This window comes from Poecilia formosa, unplaced genomic scaffold (assembly GCF_000485575.1).
Source record: "Poecilia formosa unplaced genomic scaffold, Poecilia_formosa-5.1.2 Scaffold616, whole genome shotgun sequence".
In the NCBI taxonomy this organism is placed as follows: domain Eukaryota; kingdom Metazoa; phylum Chordata; class Actinopteri; order Cyprinodontiformes; family Poeciliidae; genus Poecilia; species Poecilia formosa.
In genome coordinates, this window is record NW_006800555.1 from 18,543 (window position 1) to 39,266 (window position 20,724).

At 38.4% G+C, this 20,724-nt stretch overlaps 1 protein-coding gene and 1 long non-coding RNA gene across 3 annotated transcripts in view; one reads left to right on the forward strand and one right to left on the reverse strand.

The window, feature by feature from the left end:
* Positions 1-1,607, reverse strand: part of LOC107834417 (uncharacterized) — a 3,620-nt gene extending 2,013 nt beyond the window's left edge. The window contains exon 1 of the long non-coding RNA XR_001660209.1: positions 1,204-1,607. This is a non-coding gene — a long non-coding RNA (uncharacterized LOC107834417). The remainder of the gene's footprint in view (positions 1-1,203) is intronic.
* A 603-nt stretch (positions 1,608-2,210) lies between these two features.
* The window catches only part of rps6ka3b (ribosomal protein S6 kinase, polypeptide 3b), a 50,192-nt gene continuing 31,678 nt past the window's right edge, over positions 2,211-20,724 (forward strand). Inside the window, exons 1-2 of one of the 2 annotated variants that reach the window (XM_007541539.2) lie at positions 2,211-2,769; positions 11,616-11,675. In XM_007541539.2, coding sequence (XP_007541601.1) covers positions 2,707-2,769; positions 11,616-11,675 — 123 coding nt within the window. In that variant the 5' untranslated portion in view covers positions 2,211-2,706. Of the gene's footprint in view, positions 2,770-11,615; positions 11,676-20,438; positions 20,554-20,724 lie in introns of those variants that run through there. The other variant, XM_007541541.2, reaches the window with a different exon arrangement.

Genomic DNA, 20,724 nt, shown 5'->3' on the forward strand with positions numbered 1-20,724 from the left:
ATCATGTTCCAGGTCTGCAGAAACATCCAGAGTGAGGTCAGATGTAGTGAATGAAGGAGTGAACATTTCCTATGAAGTGGTGATGTGTTGGTCCTGAACAGATGGGCTCAGTTAAAGCAGCGGTTCTGAAACCTTTGGGGTCCAGACCTCCTTTAGACGGGCTGCCAGTCCTCCTGCTGAGAGTCGGTTCAGTCAGAGAGGCAGGAATATGTGGAAGGAATATTTTCCAGACGGACCAACAATCAGAGAGATTCAGGATCAGGTGATCCATGGAGATCATGAGGAGGATCTGATCTCTCAGCTTCCAGCAGATCTGTTCAGGTTTCCAGCTTAGAGAGACAAAGAGTTTCTCACTGCTGCAGGAGAAACAACAAGTCCAACTGGAAAAGAAACAACTCAGAGAGGAGGAAGAGGGAAATCTGTTGAGTTTAAATCTGCTTTGACTCCACAGATCAGAGAAACTTCAGTTTCTGATGAACCCCAGACTGCAGAGGAAGGAGAGATGTGTCACATTTTAGGATTTAAATACTCAGGAAAAGCAGTTTAACAGGAAGGAGCTTTATGGACACACGAAGGAAATAAAAAAAATAACAAAAGGATAAAGTCTCAAAATTGCAAGAATTAAGTTATAATATTGCAACTTTATTCTAGAATATTATCACATGAGTTTATTCGTGTAATATTATGACTTTATTTTCTTTTTTTATTAGTACTATCCTAATACTCCTTTCGTAGTTTATAACTTTAATACGTTTTTCGTAAAGTTCTGCTCTTAAAAAGATGAATTAATTCCTTAGTTTATATTTTTAAAGTTCATTATTGCACACAAACAGATTACCTACTGTCATGGCGGATCCCGCAGTTTTTCTAGGTTAACTAAGTTCTGCCCACTTGGTGAAATATTTCTCTCGTGAAACATAAATTCATCTGTAGCCTCATATAACAGCAATTTATAAGCAGCAACGTTTCACAATAAAGTCTTACATTGAAATAAATGTATTTTGTGTATCTAAACACTTCCTTGATCCGCCCTTAGATTCAGTAAAATGAAGCCCAACTGCTAAGGAACCCGATGAGAAACGGCCGATAGAGCCGTGGAGCCCCGACAAGCCGCTGTGGGCGGAACTTTTATCCGATAGAAAAGTAGAAAAAGCTCCAGAGACCCGAAAGAGACACGGAGGAACATGGAGCTGCAACACTTACCTCTATTAACAAGACGACAAGGTTTTCCTCAAAATGGAGTCTGAGCTGAAGGAGAACAAAGTTAGTTTCAGTTTCTATTTCAAAGTCACGTGACTTGTGAGTTTTCATGACTAACCGGAAGCGTCTAGAATCAAAGTTTGATTCGTGTGAATAAATATTTAATCTGAAATCTCAGATAGATTTTACAGACTGAAAGAAAACAAAGCGAAAGTTTAAAAACCTCCAGTATTTCCATAGTCAGAAGAGTTAAACTACAGTTCCCATGAGCCTCTACGGCACAACAAACGTGTCCCTCAACAACATCGAGATCATAATCTCCCAACAGGCCTCAGTGGGGAGCGTTTTCATGATTTTAATCTTTATTGTTTCAACTTCCCTGGTGAAAAATAAATATACTAAGCATGTAAATTGTATTAAGGTACAATTTAAAGTGCACTAATTGTACTTTCACATACTTTTTTGGAACAACTAAAGTTAAACTTAGTATTGCATTTTATGTAATATAAACATGCTCTCCGTATATTTTGATTGTACTATTTTTGTGATTGAATTACATTTAAAATATATCTTTAATGTATTTTCAGTATATTAGCATTACATATGTTATATATTAGTAGTGTGATTACAGTACGCTACAATTACACTTTTGGTTTATTATAATTGCTAATTAAGTAACTTTTTAGTTACTTAATGTATTTTATTATTCTGCTTTGCCACTTTGTACATTACATGCTTCATTCACACTTCAGTACTGCAAACACATCAGGTTACCAGAACACAGAATAATCAATTACAACACACACACACACACACACACACACACACACACACACAAAGAGCAGTAAGAAAAACAGTCTTTATAAGGATTATTATTTTTTTTATTATTCTTTGCCATTTTGACAGTTCAGAGTAATTCCAGCTTTAGGAGCAGTTTTCTGTTTTTGTATTTCTGGAGGCTGTGATTCAGAAATGTGAGTAAACTTGCCTCTGTGTAGTTTTTCCAGTGTGGTCAGTGACTGACTCATCCTGAAGTTTAGCTCTCTCAGGTGCCGCCTCCCGACGTGACGCACGGTGACGTCAGCCGCCTGACGGACAGGTAAGCTGACACCGGCCGCCATATTGGGAAAGAACGGAAGCAAGAGAGAGAGAGAGAGAGAGAGAGAGAGAGAGAGAGATTGTAGAGGTGGAGCAGTTTCCGAGAAAAGGGCGTCCTCCCTTCATGTTTGTCTCCCCGGAGGAGGAAGGGGCGGTCTCTGCGCCACACCATAGCCGGAATTAGCCCCTGCTCGCTCGGCTCGGCTCGGTTCGCGTCCCGCCGACTCAGAAACGGGACCACAGACCGAGAGAAAGTGAGGGAGAGAGGCTCGCAACATTTTACCAGGAAGAGAAGAAGCAGAAAGAGAGAGAAGACGGCCGGAGTTTAAAGAGGCTACGGAGAGCAGCGGGAATTAAACCGAAGAAGAAGAGGAGGAGGAGGAGCGGGAGCCCCAGGAGAAGAAGAAGATGCCTCTGGCTCAGCTGGCGGATCCCTGGCAGAAGATGCCGGTGGGGGGGACGGCTGGAGAGGTGAGCGGCTCCGTTTGTCCTCATGTTGCAGCGCAGGGGCTGGACCAGAACCAGAACCTCCAACTACCTGGAAGTAGGTGCAGAACCTCCTCCAGAAACACGAAAAACATCTTCAAAACGCTAAATGCCTGCAGGATGAATAACTTTTACACCCTAAAAACAGTTTTCCTGGCTCTAAAAGAAGCTGGAGTTTACTTAGAGTTAAAGCTGAGCTTCATGTCCAAAACAAGCTGCAACATGTTTAACCAGAGCGATGTGACAGTAAGATGAGCAGGAACGATAAAAACCTGCCGATAAAACTGCTCCAAACTTATGAAAGTTTACATCCTTATGAAACTTAAGGATGTAAACAAAAACAAGCAAAACAAAAAAACATTTAAATGAACAGTAAATGACTGTTTGCAGCTTTCAGCCTGCAGGATGAAAAACTTTAAATAACTTACCTGAAAGCTGAAACAGAAATATTAAAGGTAACTTTCATAATAAGAAGGTTTAAATGAGGATGAACTGTTTAATCCACAGAAATATGTCCCCAAACATAGGCCTGTCATAATAACAAATCATAATGGAAGATAAATTGTCCCATAAGTTACTGCGATAAACGATAATATTGTTGTTTTGAGTCCATTTTCATGTAATATAGTAGTAATAGCTTAATAATGCAACAAAACTTTCTAAAAGATCAGTGAACTTTAAATTCTAATGGAACTGGAAGACATCTTAAATATCAAAACTAAATAAAACAACAGAAACAAATAAATTTCATTATGAAGTCTCTGTAAACAAAATTATCCTTATAAAGGTTTAGTTGAGACCAAAACACCAAACTGAACATCTTTATCATCCTGCTTTTGGTAGAAAAAGAGAGAAACTGTAAATCATGCAAATGAAATTAATTTATTGTTTAATGTGACAAACCTAATCAAAAGCTCAGTTTTAGTGAAAAACAAAAATGCATAAAGATGCTAAAAACTTAAAATACTTTTACTCAGAGTGCAGATCCTTTAAAAAACTCTGTGTGCATAAAAACACCAATAATGATTTATTTAAATTAAATTACCGCTATAAGAGGACCGTTTCATTCGCTGTATTTATTATTGTTTTATCGCATGGGATGCAAATACTAAGAGTTGTCAGCGGTTTGCTTCCTGAGCCAACAGATGGGTTAAATATTTGCTGAAGCAAGCTTGAACTTGTAGAGAGAGAAAAATGTGACATGAAGTCCAGCAGCGGCTGCAACTGGAACCTCCTCTGCCGACGGGGATGCAAATCTAAAGGGAAACCTGGAAGAAAATGTTGCGTTAATCATATTATACCCAAAAACTTTCCTGAATGCCAACCTGCTTCCTTTAAAATCAATTTCATCCCTTAAAACAGACAGTTGGCTGTCATTTTCTGCACATTTTTGACAAATCTGGCACCCAAAGGGTGGAAATGTGAAAGAATTCTGACGAAGCTGCAGAAATGCGATTTAAATGCGTGAAATGATTCGCAGGAGGGAAAAATGAGATTACAGAGCACTTTGAGCGATCAGTATGTACTCAGAGGAGCGGATGCTACAGGAAACAGGACACCTCAGAGCAGCTCCACTCTCCTGCAGGAACCCGACAGCCGGTCCAACTTTAACTTCCAGATGAATTTTAGCTGAAGGAGCGTTTGCAGACGACCAGAATCTATTTGTCCGGATCAATTAATGCACCTATTGCTCTGAAAATGCAACAACATCTTGCTGCAGGGGGAGGCTGGAGCCCACAGCATCACTACTGTCTGTCACTGTGACAAAACTGGAAGTCATATCTGCAAAGATGGAGGATAAGCTGATGCTGAAACCAAAATATCTAAAATATTCTGAAGCCTTTTGTTGTCCCATCTAGAGATTAATGAACAGATTTCACCTGTAGTTGTGTAAAAACTGGAGCTCATCGCTCTGTGACCCGTTTAGTTTCTGAACAAAACCGTGTTTTATTGGTCCTGTTCTCGTCTGCGGGGAAGATTTTTGCATAACGAGCCGCTTCCAGCCGTCTGATCTGGATTGAGCTGCACTTTGTGATGCATATTAAAATGCAAGGGGTTTTCCAGCAGCGTGGGAGGAAAACCGACTCCTGAAAACTACAAGTTCAGAGAAGTTCATGTTTTACCTCACATTTAAAGTGAAAACTGGGACAAAAGTCAGTTTGAAGGCATAAATGGCTGATTTCTCTCCTAGAATAGACCGAGCACAAGTTCCTGTTTCACTAAATGTAAATAAAAATGGAAGCGTCAGATTTTAGCTTTTGGAGGATTTCTCCTTTGTCTTTGGTTAAAAACCACCAGCCGTTTCTCCCGCCAGCTCGATTGGGAACCAAAATTGCAGCATTTGTTACATTTTTCTCACTGCTCTGAGTGAAACCAACAAAACCCTTTGAAAATCCTGTTCCCCTCCTGCCCTGTGGGGGCACTGCACCAAGAACCACTGTAGGTTCTTGGTGCAGTGTCTCATGTCTCATGTCTTCTGAGACATAAAAACCTGTCAAGACGACACTGACCGGAACTTTCCGTTTCAGAAAATGTAAACAAAAATGGAGTGGCATCAGATTTTAGCGACATAAATTTGTTTGGTAGTGCTACGCTAGTGTGTTTGTTTTGGTTGTATTTACCCAGAATTCACTGTGCTGTAGTCCACTTCTTGCATTTGCATTTGAACTGAACCAGATTTCACTTTAACAGAACTGAAACTGAGGTTAGTGGGGGACCAGAGTTTGATTAGCATTCACACCTCACCAACTGAACCGGACTTTCTGAACGAACGGACTGGAGTCGGGTTAAAGCGGACTGAGCAGAGCTGGTGGGAATGAATCCTAAACATTACTGATGCCAGTCTTGTTAAATATACATTTTTACTTTTCTTTGCCTTTATTCAATCAGAAAAAACGGATTACTTGTTAAGACAACAACTCTTATCGTGATTTAAAAAGGCACTAAAAAGTGCAGGCGTGTTGATAAATCGGCCCGATTTTCTCAGTTTTGGTGGATCAGCAATTGGCTGACACTCACATCTTCTCTAACTCTGCAAACGTCTGAAAATCAGCCACTGTCTCCTTTCCTCCGCTGTGAGAGAGCTGATGACAGATTTACTGACATCAGTCAATAAATTTGGCGACTTTTCAGACAAACAAATTAGATAAAATCAGAATCATCAGGTCAGAAAATTGCAATCAGATCATCGCTAACAAGAGTCCATTTGATCTTCAGTGGGTTGGAAGAGAGAATCGTCTGTTTCTGTGTTTTAGAGGAAACCCAGTGGGTCGGAGTGATTTACCTGCAGAATGGGAGAACTGGTTCTGGATGGATTCCTTACTGGGACCCGGTACTGGGACTGTCTCTCCATCCCAGGATTCTCCTGCTGCTGCTTTGATTAAAGCCCAGGAACTGGACCACTAAAAAACAGGAATATGGATCAAAATGAAACATGGATAAAGCTGGGATTTATTCTGATCAGATTTTGGCCGTAAGCGACTCGGAGGCTTCAGGAAACTCCTAAAATATTTAAAGTGTTTGTCTGAAAGGTTTTTATACGTTTCTCTATTAGAACTTTGAGATCATCGAAGGATTCTGGAGGAATCTGGAAATCTGATAAATCCACCCAGAGGAGGGATTACAGTGGGAAACAGGAGCTGGATTAACCCGGACCATAGAACCTTCCAGAACCTCCATCGTCTATAAACTGGAACTGTTGTTTGTTTAAAAAACAACAAGAAAAACAGCAATTAATTATGTCTTTAAATGCCATTAATTAATCAGAATGAAGCCGTTTAAGTCCTGGCATAATTCTTTTTGATGTTGCGGTGCAGCAATAGTCAATATTAACATACTGGTACCGGTCCGATAAATATAACTGGGCCGATATTTATAACCAATATTTATTTTGTTCTTGTTTCAGTTTCTGGGAGAGGAAGATGGAATTAGTCATGTGATGTTTGTCCAACTACAGCAGAAATGTTTGTAACAAATGACAACAATATCGGCCCAAATTTTTAGATTGGTGCATTTCTATGTTTGGATTGTTTTTGTGGAAATGGACCTTGGTTGCATCCTGGTACCGGCCTCTGTGACGCCACTGGAATGACTTTTATTGGTAGAAGTTTGAGATATTTTGGATTAATTCATTTTGAAATATGAAGCTCAGGTTTGTTTTGTGAAGTGCAAGATCTCCGTCAGTGTCGAAATGTTTTGCTCTTCCTCTCCTTCCTCCTATCGAGTCTTGATAAACATCGGGAGGCGGAGCCGCTGCGACGCCATGACTCAGGAAGAGTGAGAGTGTCTGTTTCCTGCGCGAGGCGTCACATGGGAGGCGTGGAGAAATGGTAAAAAGAAAGATTCACAAACGGCTCAGAAGCTCTGAGTCACTCAGGCTGCTGCTGACAGGCCTGAACCTGCGCCGCCGCCGCACAGGAACGCGCTGAAAAACCGACCTTTGACCCCTGGTTGCTCCTTCCTCTGCGGCGCAGCGCAGCAACTTTTAGATCAACTTCTTCCAGACCACAAGACAGAAATGCAGAGCGTGTTGCAGACCTGGTTCTGTGAGCAGATCAGAGAGAGGCTTCAGTTTTCTGCTGAGATGTGGAAATGAAAACGACTGCAGCTCCGTTCTGCAGATCAGAGTTTATTTACCGCAGAAACTCACCAGAAACAATCGAAGACAAATTCAGAAACTTCCTGATCAGAGTTTTACTTTGCAGTTAACAAGAGAAACAATAAAAAAGAAATAAAAGTAAAAGAAATATGAAAAATAATAAAAAATGAAAATAACTCAAAATAAAAGTGACACAATAAAAATATTACAAGTTAATCATAAAAAAAGATGTTTAATAAAAAAACATGTAAAAATGCAGTAGAAATATATAATAATTAAAAATTAAATTAAGAAAGAATCCAAAGAAATCACATTAAAATATTAATAAAATTTATCTCAGCACAATAAAAAAAATGGCTAAAAATATACAAATGAGGAATATTGGATTAAAATAATAAAAATCATGAAAATAAAATTGTAATAAAGGAAAATTTTATTCACATAAAATTTTAGTCAAATTCTTAAAGACATTCAGAAATAAAGATAAAATATTATAATAACCAAATAAAAAACCCAGTCCTTCAAAAAGTAACAAATAATATAAAAACTCTGATCCAATAACAACAAAAAATTCAAAGAGGGGGTAAAATGGTTAGAAAAAAAGTCAAATTAAAACATTATTTAATTTAAGTCATCGGCTCCACAGTGAGAGCTGAGATCAGGTGTGTTTTCATTTGGTCCTGTAGTTTTGGTGAAAACATGAACCGTCGTCTGGTGAGAGGATTCAGGTGCTGCACAAACATAAAGCAGGATTCCTGACATTCCTCTGCTGAGTGTTTTGGGTAAACTTTCCCTTTAAGGCCGCGTTCCTTTTCCCTTTAAGGCCGCATTCCCTTTCCCTTTAAGGCCGCATTCCCATCAGGTGAGGTTCAGGTTGAACAACATGCTTCACCTTGAGCTGCTTCTTTGTTCTGCTGAGGAAACTCCTGCATATTTTATCGATTCATTGACCTGATCCGACCCGGTCGACTTCTGATGCAACGAGACGCCAAACCTGCCTCACCGTTTCAAACAAAAGAAGAAGAAATAAATCCATCATGGCGCCGTTGATCAGCTTCTGATCGTGTCCTCCATTCTAGATTAAATTCAGTTTAATTCACAAATACTTTATTTCTCCCAAAGGAAATTAAATGTAATTCATATCGTGAAAGTATTTTCAAAGATTGGGTGGTGATGCTGTAGCAGTCAGTCTTCCAACAAACCTGAAGATGCTTCTGATTGAAGGCTGCTGCTGTATGACTGTAACGACATGCTAACAGCTCAACATCCAGGCAGCAGATGGTATTCCACAGTAACATGTCCTGGATGACATCATGAGTGGTTAGCTAGCTCTGCTAATCCACCTCATTTGCTTTTGCCATTTCTTTTTAATGCTGCCTTCCATTTGTAATCAGAACTTGGAAATTTTTACTTTTGTGTCAGAAAATTTGAACATTTTTCAAACGTAGACTTGGAGATCCAACATGGCTGCTCCTCTAACAGCAACAACTGTAAGCTGTTAGACTGTGTCTCAAATTAATGCTGCATGTAACGTTGAACTGAACAAATTAAAAGTGAAAAGTATAACATTTGAAAGAGGTATTACAAAGAACGGCTACTTGAGCGTTGCCATGTTGGAAGAACAACCTCTCCGATTACGCTAACCGAGCCGCTAACTCAGGTGTTACGTCATTCTCAGCTCCAAGGTTACTGGAACATCATGACATGCTAACAGTTTGATTTTAAGGAGGCAGAGATGATATTCTACAGCAACAGGAGCTGTTAGCTAGCTCTGCTAACCCACCTCGTTTGTTTTTGCTGCTCCTATTTAAATCTCTCTCTGGGTGTTTGATCAGAGGGATGTTGGAGTAGGGGATCTCTCTCTCTGTTCTGCATCCATGAAGCTTCTTTTTCAAATCCCCTGTGATTGGGGGTCAAAGTTCAGGTCTTATTGAGATGCTAATCAGCTGCTTCCAGTTGTAAAAACAGTGTTACTGCGGTTACCAATCATAAAAATTGACCCAAAGCAAAATAAAAATAATAATGTAAGAAAATCCCTTCCAGCCGAGGAGATAATTGTCCAAACAGCAAAGATTCAACCAATGAATGATCAATAAGAGTCGAGCCAATCAGAGCTAACGGAGCAGCGCCAACATGCTGCATCATGATGACATCAGCAGCTAACAGCTCTGAGCTGAAAGGTCAGATCTTTAGTTCTCACTGACATCCTTCATGCTAACGATGGAGTTAGCATGAACCGCTCAGCTGCCCTTATCTCCATGTTCTCTAGTTATTTATTAAATACTTTAAAACATTTTCTGTCTGATGAACCAGCAGCGTTCCAAGTTGCTGCTCCTTCATAAATCTCAATAATCCAATAAAAATACTGTTTTTATTGAGTTTATCTTGTAATACCTTAATTTTCTGCGGGGTTAGAGCTGCAGAATGTTTTCTGTTGCTGTAAGAAAACCCAGCCTGAAAAACCTGATGTGCCGTTTTCTGTTAGAAATAATAGACGTTTATTCACTCGAACACTTCTTGTTTTTCCCTCTGCAGCATTTTCACAACTTTCCTGTGTGGTTTTTGGTATGTTTCCTCATAAATTTACTCATGATTTTAGGTTTATTTCTTCATACTGAACTCATAAAAACACTTTTAAAGTAACTTGATTGGTTGAATTTGTGGTTTAGATGAAGTTGATTTATCTGATTAAAAGCAGTGATGCTGTGGGCTCCTGGTTGAATTGTCTGGTTTTATATTAATCTTTTAATAATTTTAAATAATATGAGTCACAACATTTAAATTACCTTTGGGACCAATGACATATATCTGAATTTAATTTATCGGAAGGTTTTTCTTAGTAAATTAGCAACTTCTAGATCCAATATTATTATTTTTTAGCTGAAGCAGATTTCAACTCAAATAAACTTCTTACATTTTTTCTGTTAAATTGATTTAAATTTAATATAAACTAAAATTGTGAATCAAATGATCAGAAAAACGTCACAAAATGAACGAAAGGATTGAGAAAAAACTTTGGAAAAAGTTCTCGACTTTGGACAGAATCTAAATATTTTAAAGAAAGTATCTTGAACTGATGAAGGTAGTGAAATATTTAACCTTTACTGTTTGTTTTAAAAGAAAACTAAAAGTTTAAATGCTAAAAGTTAAAAGAATAAATCCTGCAAACTTGTAGAAATTAGAAATAGATGAGCCCTTCAGATGAATCCTGAGATGTTTTTCTGATTCCAACATTAAATTTAAAAAGTTTTCCTTCCAGATGAATAAACCGTCTTTCTGCAGCGTCAGCGCCGATTCTCCTCTGGTTCTGATCCGTTTCTCTCTCCGCCTGCAGCTTTTCTGTTCAGCTGCTGCAGAATATAATCCCAGTAAATAAAAGCTTTTATTGCCATTATTGTTTTAATCAGGCGGTGGCGGCAGGGCTATCGGTATCTGGATCCCAGCTGCTGCTGCAGCAGGGCGGCCGATGATCTGCCTGATGGAATTAATTCAAATCTGACGTAACATCATGGTGGTGGTGGTGAAAGTAATGATGCTGAAAACATTTAAACAAAATACAGTAAACTGGGTATTTTGGATTACATTTTCTGTTGAATAAATAAATAAAATCAGTTAATTTTATATTATAATGAAAATAGAGCTGAGGCAGACATGTAAAATTACTTTAAATATACTAGTTTAAAAAATATTTCTTAACATCTTTAGGTCAGTTAAGTTTATTTAAATGGTATAAATTTACAACAAATACAGTTTAGAAAACAGATCCAGATCTAAAATATTTATTAATATAAAATGCATATAATTATTTCGATAAAGTATTTAACTGTATAATTTTTTTGTGTTTTAATTTATTTAATTTATTGTTAATATACAATATTGATTTAAATATTATATATTAATATATATAATATTAATATGTGATATTAATATTTTATATATATATATATATATATATATATATATATATATATATATATATATATATATATATATAATATATAGGAAACATAAGTACCCTGTTTTATTCCATTAACTTTTGAACCTTTTTATATCAGGATATTTTAGAGGTAAACATGAATCATTTCATGTATTTCTGTAGTTCAGTGATGTTTTCTGTTTTCCTTGTGGAAACGTGACGCCGTGACGTGTCGTCCTCCTGGGAGGACCCAACGTCACGGCGTCGCTAATCGTCCCGTTGCCACGGTAACTCAGGTGTGACCTCTGTGTGTTGCAGGAGGCGCACCACGACCCGGAAGACGCAGCGGGGGACGACGACTCGATGCCGGCCTGCACCGTAAGTCCTGCTCTCGTCCCGGTCCCGGTTAGCTTAGCCCGTTAGCCTCGGCTGTTAGCTTCGCCTGTTAGCTTCTATTAACGACGACACCTTCCTGACTCTAGTCGGGATCGCTTTCCCGCGGAGCGGAGTTATGATCTGTGATGATTTATCCGCGGTTTGAGAAACTCTGCGCCCACTCCTGCTGTTGGATAATTGCTGGGATGAAAGTGAAACACAGTGTGGCTCATTTTCAAACCTGTGAGTCATCCTGGGAGGGAATAAATCCTCCCGCCAACCCTCGTCACGTTCCAGGAGTTATTTCGGATTAGGCATTAATCATTCTGCTTTCTTTCTGCTGGTTCGGAGCTTTTACTGCAGGGAATCACAGATGACCAAAAAAATCTACTTTATTTGGTCAATAAAATGGAAAACAGTTGATGACCCTCAAAATGTGGAAATTATTTGTTTTTCTTTTAGTAAAGCAACAATCAAAAGTGGGTTTTTTTATGTTCTGGATGTTTAATGATGTACAGATTTCATAAAAATGTGGAAAAAAAAATCTAACATTTTTTAATGTAATGTATTTTGTGGTCCAAAAGTAGTTTTAAATTTGCAAAAAGTTTGGACAGTTTGGTCTAGTCAAAGTGTAGACCTAAACAAAATGTGAAAGCAGATGTTTTTCATCCAGTCTGACTGAACTTGAAATGTTTAACAAAGAAAAACAAGCAAAAAGTCTGAATATGTGCATTGAACAGTGATTTTACTAAGTAATGATTTAGTAAAATCACTGTTCAATGCACATATTCAGACTTTTTGCTGAATATGTGCAAAAAGTAGTGTGGCGTACTTTGATTACAAAGTACGCCACACTTTTAAGATTTTCACTAGTAAGAACATCGTTCTGCTTCCTCTTCTCAGTTCTGCTTTACTTTGTTTGTTACGTAAAATGACTGAAAGTCGTGGTTTCAATCAGACAGAACGTGAGAAATGTATCAAAACGTTTACAATCTGTGGTTTTTCTCATCTGGGTTAAATTCACCTGGTTTAACCAAAATAAATAAAGATAAAAGCACAAATCTAAAAACAAAATTTTTAAATATAATCTCTTTTTAAATAGTAAATTAAACATTCAAGATTTTAATGAAATAAGGTTTTTTGGAGATTAATTTGTGAATAATTGTTGGTCAGAACATTAAGAGTTTCACCTGGTTGTTTTATTAAAAGATAAATTCATAATTAAACACTTTATTAAAGGTTTGTTTTTTTGTTTGAGTCAGCTCTTCCTGTTTTAGCTCAGTTTAATCAGAAATGTTTATGTGGTTCTGTTCACTACAAAATTACAAAGAAAGCAGAAACAGATTTATTAAAATATCAGATTTTCAGTCTATTCAGTGGGGGAAAACTTTCAGTAGCATCTTCATTGCATTCTGTGTCTTGAGATGGTTAAAACTAATGCTAGCTAGCTAGCTAGCTATTTTTGCGTCTATAATTTGTTACACCAGCTGTTTGTTTCACTTCTGTTGCCAACTCAATAATTCTCTGTTTTTATATTTTTTTCTGTCTTACCGTTTATTCAAGTTGGCTTTGAAAATGTCTTAAAATATTAAATGTGACTTACTGAAACCTGCAGATAAATGTCCGATCATATTTCTACAGATATTGATCATATTTGCTGCGTCTGTCTGATTTTTCAGGTAATTTCGTCTTGAAATGTTGCTGGATTGACTGAGCAGAAATTGTTTTGGGTTTTCAGTCTTTGCTGCTCATTGTTGTGTTTTAGCATAATTTTCAGATTTTCCTGCGTCTCGTGGACGTTCTGCAGCTAATGTTAGGGTTAGGGATTATCCACCAACCGCCCCGTTTGGTGGATAATCCAGGATGTTTTATACTTTGATAAAAGCGGAGGCCGCTTGATGTTCGCCGGCCGGTCTGCCAGATCAGACGCCACGCATCGATTTTTAAATGCAGAGGAGAGATGGCTTATAGATCAGAGCCGAGGTTCTGCTGCTTCAGCTGGACGGCGTTCCCAGCGCCGGATCGGATCGCTGGGTGTGTGAGGGTGAATACATCACAGAGCTGTTAATGACTGATTTATACTGTTCCACTGGTTTTACTCAGAGTTGGTTACATGGAGGTAATGAGGCGGTTTTGTTTCTGTGTCACGATGCAGAAGCTCTTTACTCTGCAGCTTTATAGACGCTCAAAGTGTCAGCCTGCTCTCTCATCCTGCTGAGGTCCTTCAGAGTTAATTTTTCTGTTAATCATAAGTAGCTGCCTGAGGTCAGGAGGCAACATTTGGACCCTCATCTGCATATTCGCTCTGATAATGTTTGTCTGCAAGTCCAAAAATAAACTAGGTTTCATGCAGCAGTTTTAATAATTCAGTCTTCTAAAGACAATGATTAGCTGTAGCTTGCCATGAATTCCTGGATCCATCTTGTCATCATTCTGCTTTTTATATCCGTTTGCTTCTCTAAGATGCTAACAGGGATGAGCAGGTTAAAAGTAACAAAAGTTAGCTACACTAACCCTATAGCACTAGCCATAAACATTTGCTCGGCTAACGCTAAAATGCTACACCAAAGCAGTGAAGCTAATGCTAAAACACTACAACAACATGATATTTATTGGTAAAGTGCCAGCCTAACGCAGTATATAAGGAAAGCTAATGCTAAAACGTTACAACAATATACTTATTGCTAAATGCTAGCCTACCGCAGTATATAGGGAAAGCTAAGGCTAAAGTGCTTCACCAACGCAGTACTTTCTGCGAGCTAACACCAAAGATCTACAGCAATGCAGTAATTAGTGGACGCTAATGCTAATACTAGATTCTTCTTAAAATCAGTCATTAATTTATTCTGATTTAAATGCACATAACTTCTATTAGTTTTTAGGTTCAAACTAAAGCATTTTGTTGATTAATTGTGAAGTATAAAGGAGATCTTAATAAACTCTTTGAACCTGAACACCGGGACTCTCTGAGGCTGAAATGTTGTCACTTTTGTGATTTTTAGTCCATTTGTTGCAGTGATTTGAGCGCAGCATCACACATGGCTGTACCTTAGTGCTTCCTGGCAGTAAAACCCTGAGTGCACACAGTAACGCCCACATCCCAGCGGAGTCCTCCGACTCATCGGAGTGGGTCTGGAGTGACTGGGAGAACACATTTAGTTGACATACTGCCGAGCGTTGAGTCAGCAGCGCTCACAAACACTCAGCGAATCCCTCAGAGAGCCAGAAATGTTTTCCAGACAGCATTAGGAGCATCGCGGCCCGCTGAGGGACCGGCGAACATCTGCTGCCATCTGCCTCAGCTCAGCAACCTGCGTGTGTGTGTGTGTGTGTGTGTGTGTGTGTGTGTGTGTGTGTGTGTGTGTTTGAGAGAGTTTCCAGCTAAAATGGTGTCATGTCTCATCAGGATGAGGTCACATACTCTCTGAGGCCGACTCTGACCACACACGAGAACAAACGACGGCGTTGTAATCGGGTTTTCTGTTTGTTGTGGGTTCTGATTCGCTGCAGCTTTAATTGCGTTAATTTGCTTTCTTGGCTTTCAAACGAGGAGCAGCTCTGAGTCAGGAAAGAGTCTTACTTTAGGAATCAGACAAACCAAGCCAGAGTTTTCCAAATGAAGACGCAGAAATCAGTAGATAAAAACAGAGTTTGTATTTGTACTTAGGCATGTCAGAGTAACCGAGAAATAAATTAATTGCATAATAAATTAAAATGTGCACAATAATTTCCATTTGCACTATTTTCTCCTTTTTTCTCTTTCTACCAAGAACTGGATGATAAAAATCTTCTTTTATCTCAACTAGGACAGTTGTGATTACAGAGACTTAATAATTCATTTTATTTAATATTTCTGTTTCTGTTTTGTTTTATTTATTTATTTTGGATATTTAAAACGTCTTCCAGTTTAAATTCTAAATATTTGTTAGAATTGAAAGTTTATCTTTTTGGTACTAAAGAAGCTATGAGTCTTAATATAAAGTGCAAAAGTCTTTAAAATCTAAAGTTTCTATCTTTTTTTCAAGTATCTATCGCCTCATTTTTCCCAACGACTTATAAAAGGAAACTAAATTATTTATTTTGCTGCCAAACAAGACCATTAGCCCCAATGTTGGACAGAAATGAATCATAAATTTCTCCTTGACAGAAGTCATTATTCAGGAGCCGTAAATCATTTCATGTGTGTGTGTGTGTGTGTGTGTGTGTGTGTGTGTGTGTGTGTGTGTGTGTGTGTGTGTGTGTTCGTAGTGCTCTCTGGCAGATGGTGTTTAATCTCCTTCGGCCATCTGGACTGACTTTTCTGGTGTCTTTTGCAGACACACACACACACACACACACACACACACACACACACACACCTCCCACATTTGACTCACTCAGGTGTGTGTTGGGAATATTCCTTAGTAAACAAGTCACTAAGTGTTTACACCAAGGTTACAAATGACCTGGGTGAATGAATTTAGATGAAGCTGAACAAAAACAACTTGGCTTCACTATAATAATATAATGAAAAAATATATGAAGATTATTTTAAAGCACAAATACTGGAACATTTACTACTAAAACATCACACATTACTACACTAATTATTAAACTTATAACTGAAAAAAAAATCATTTCTTGGTTTTTGCTTTTAGTAAATATCAGTGGTATTGATGAAGTTTGTCATAGTTTTGAAAACAAATCTGAATTAAGTGAAGACGGACGTGCTTGGTGAATTCTTTGGTAGCTAACGAGCTGGAGGCTGTTTACGTTCCAGACACACTCTGTCTCCAATTTACTTGTTTCAAAACAAAATAAATACCGAGCCTGACAAGCTAATTATTTATCTGGGACAGTAAGAAGATTGAAAAGGGTAATTTGGAAGATTAAGAACTAAACTTTGTGTTACCTCCTGGCATGTTAACACTCTTAGCTTCTTGCTAACACAAGTTTCAGCCCTTCCTAAGAAAAAGCTACACTTGGAGCCACAAAAGGTTGTCAATTAGCTGGGCTGTCTTCGTAACTCGTAGAAAGTTCTGACCTCTCCTAGCTTGTTGCTAATGTTTGTTTTAGACATAAAATTGTTAGCCTGCCAAGCTAGTTGCTTAGCTGGGACTGCAGTATGAGTCACAATGACAACTCCTCTAAGCATTGCACTAAAAGCTAAATAAGCAGGTTGTTTATTCTACAAGTGTTAGCATGTCTGCTAACACTTGTCTGCTACAAGTGTTAGCAGATATGCTAACACTTGTAGCTTCTTGATATTATTTTCAAAACCCCCTAAGAAAAACTACATCATGAGCCACATAAGGTGGCTAATTAGCTTGGCTATCTTGGTAACAAACATAAAGTAGACAGTTTAGACCTCTCCTAGCTTGTTGCTAATGTTTGTTTTTGACATGAAATGGTTAGCCTGGCAAGTTAGTCAATTAGCTGGGACAGTAAATATTTGACAAAAGAAATAGACTTCGTTTTATCTATACACACGTCAACGCTCTTAGCTTCTTGCTAACATTAGTTTCAAAGGCCCATAAAAAAGGAAAAAGAACTACACCTGAAGCCACACAAAGTGGTCAGTTAGTTGGGCTAGCTAGGTGAGAAACATACAGCAGACAGTTTGTACCTCTTCTATCTAGTTCTCTGATCCAGAAACTGCACAGCATTCTGGGAGATGTAGGCAGAGGAAAGGCTTTAGCTGTTCATACTTTCATGGCAAACGAATGTAACTAATGTTGGGCTTCAACTCACTCACTCTCTGGTTACCAGACAACGACATGTGCGCAGCAGCAGTTTGAGGTTTCTCCAATGTGCTTCATAACTGCTTAAAAAAAAAAAAAAAACAACGGCATGGAGAGAAACTTGATAAAAAAAAGGCCACAACATCCGTTTGTTAGTATTTCAGATATTTAAAACAAAAACCTGATCAATAATTATTGACTGATATGAAATACTTATATCGTGATACGTTTTTAAGCCATATCGTCCAGCCCTAGAGATGGCCATTTATCATATCGTTTATCATTTATCATGAGAATTTTGATTTATTATTGTCACGATAAACTCCAGTTAATGAGTTAGGATTGTTATTTCTACTATTTCCTCCACTTTTTATTCAATGGAAGCATTAATACATTTTAAAATCGGACCAAATCAATTCCTGTTTGCAGGTTAGTGATATAAATCACACTTCTTTATCCTAAAGAAGACTAATGGAGTGTTTTTCAAGAGCAGTATTTGTGTTTATGAGGCTGTGAGTGACCTAAAAACGATATAAATAGTTCTTGTCGTCACTTTTATCATTAAAACTCTTCAGTCCAGTCGCTCAACAGCTTGTTAGCATTGGAGTTTTTCCTATTCTGGCGTCCAGTCTGGTCTGTATTTATTTGTTTTTTGGTTGTTCTGGTTTGTATTTGAGAGGAGAGGCAGGAAATGTACGCTCACAGACCTAAACACCTAAAATGGAAACCTCTGCCCCTCCCACGCCGGCTGGACAGGATGATGCAGAGAGAGAGAGGAAATATTGATTGATGGGACGAGGCAGCACAGGGGAGGAGAGACGAGAGGAAGATGTTTCTTCTTCTTCTCCTGTTTGGGTTCAGGCGGTGCGTTGCAGTGCGGCGACGGGCCGGTCAGTCTGTAAAAGAGGCATTGTGGGGATTGCCATTGTGAGGTCATGGGGCGGTGATGTAATCTGTGTAACCCGGCGCCACTTTTCCTGAACGCCGTGCAGCTTTCTGTGTCCAGGAACGGACCAATCAGGACGCAGAGAGCTGCAGGCCAGAGAGGACGGCCGTCTCCCTGCGCAGTCGACCCAGAAACTTTTATTTACACAATTTACTCTTTTCCTCAGTCTACTCTAATCTGATCCGATCTTCGTTTAAACCAATTGGTTTTGCTACATTTTTGCTCAAGAAAATGACACAAACTGCCTGATAGCAAAACATAAATTTGATTTGGTTTAATTAAATTAATATCAGCTTTATGACAGAAAATTTGAGCTTTCGGCTGGTTTCAAATCTTCAAACGCTGCACACACACGTGCAATTTCAAACTTTATTTATTACTTTATTTCTGTTCAGTATTTCAGTATAAGTTCATTTAATGCACAGATCTTAAAAGCAGACCTCCAGTGGTTGAAAAAGAACGTTTTGATCTGCTCACAAAAACAGATTTCTGCTTTTCTTGCTGGAGTTTCTTCAGACATTTGAACCTTTAAAAAATTATCTGGTAGAGCAAAAGTTCAGCACGTCTGACTGCTGGTGCATCATTTAAAAAAATGCACACATTTTTATTATTATCGTGTTGATTTGTGCAGAAATGGTCCCCGGCAGAATAATTCCAACATCAAAGTCCCAGTTTTTGCTGTTTTTCTTCTGTAAGCTAAATTTAAAAAGCTCCAGAGTTTGCAGAAGGAATTATATTTTTATTTAATTTAGAAATCACTCAGCAAAGCTGATTTATTTATTTTTATTTATATTTAGTGAAGACGTCTTCTGATTAGATTGTGATCTAAAACCAACATCCTGTTGTTGGGATGCAGCTAATGAAACTGATTACTGATGAAAACTCTGCGTCCTTCTGGTGGTTTTGTCTGCAAAATCAAATCAAAGCCTGGATGGTTTTTTTAACCTAAAGGTCAAGAGGAAGTAGTTTTTTCTGTTTGTTTTTGTTACATAATCAGAACTTTTTGCATAAGTATTCTAAGATATTTATCATATATTTTAGCAGATCTTTTTAAAAATATTTTTAAAAATACCAAGTTTTTTTCTTGGTATTTTGATTCAGTTTTGCATAGAGAATATAAAGAAAAGCAGCCAAAGTCTGGTCTGGCTGCTTGAAATGCATTTAAGATACGAGAGACATGGATCAGGAATTCTGCACAATAATGTTAACTAAATGTTCAAACAAAAAGACTTTAACTGAAACTTTTGCACTTTTCCACACATAATCTGTTATATTTTAAGTGAAAATATTTAATTGTTTAAATTGTTTCCATAATCACACAATAAGCAGGTTTTAAAAAGTTTGTTTCATGGCTGTAAAGCAGTGGCGTGCAGGCTAGCTGCTCCGGTGGATGTAAAGAAAACATGAAGGTTTTCTTAAAATATGCCTCTAAATTCAAGTAGATTTAGAAAATATTTCCTTTTACTTGTTTTGACTCAAGTTAACTACGTAAATGGCAAATATTACATTTATTTTCATTTTAGTAACGGTAGAAATTGCATTGTTGACATTTTGATTGAAGTTTACAGAGGCTGTAAAACGGGTAAAAACAGAAGAGAAATCTCATATTGGTTCATTCTTTAACTTTTTATTAAATATTGTGATTATTTAAAATATTAAAGGACAGAAAATGAAATACAAAATGAAAAAATAATAAACTTAAGCTTGTTTTCCACTTTGTGCTTTTGCCATTGACAGGAATTAAAACATTGTTTATCTATTTCTGTTGAAGTTTTGTGGAAAAGTTAACACCGAGTGAAATAAAAAATCCTGACGTGTTTGGCCTTCAGTCGGTGCTCCAGCCTTCCTCCTGTAGTCTTCCTCTCTGACTTCAGACTTTCATGTTTCATTTCCTGGATTTCCTCCCAAGCCGTCGTCTCTCTGCTTTAATTTGTCCTTTTATTCTCAGAACGAGCCGACAGTCGTGTGCTTCCTGCCGCTGGACGTTTGGTCGTGTTTGGGTTGTTTGCACGTTGTGGGCGGGGCCAGATGTGTCCCTTCCTGTGCAGATGCTGAGCAGGGAAACAATCACAGGACGCGCTCTTATCGCCGCGGCGAACAGCTGGACGGGTTTAGAGCGTCTGCGTTGAAGCTTTAATCAGTGCGAGTGCAGCGGCTGCAGCGGACCGACGCCATGAAGACGCTTTTGTTTTACGTCAGGAACAGACAGTACCAGGTAGAGTTCACCTGCCGGGTCCGGTTCCCTCTGCTCTGATCCGGTTCTCCCCCCGCTCTGATCCGGTTCCCCTCGGTCTGATCCGGTTCCCTCCGCTCTGATCCAGTTCCCCTCGGTCTGATCCGGTTCCCTCCGCTCTGATCCGGTTCCCCTCGGTCTGATCCCGTTCCC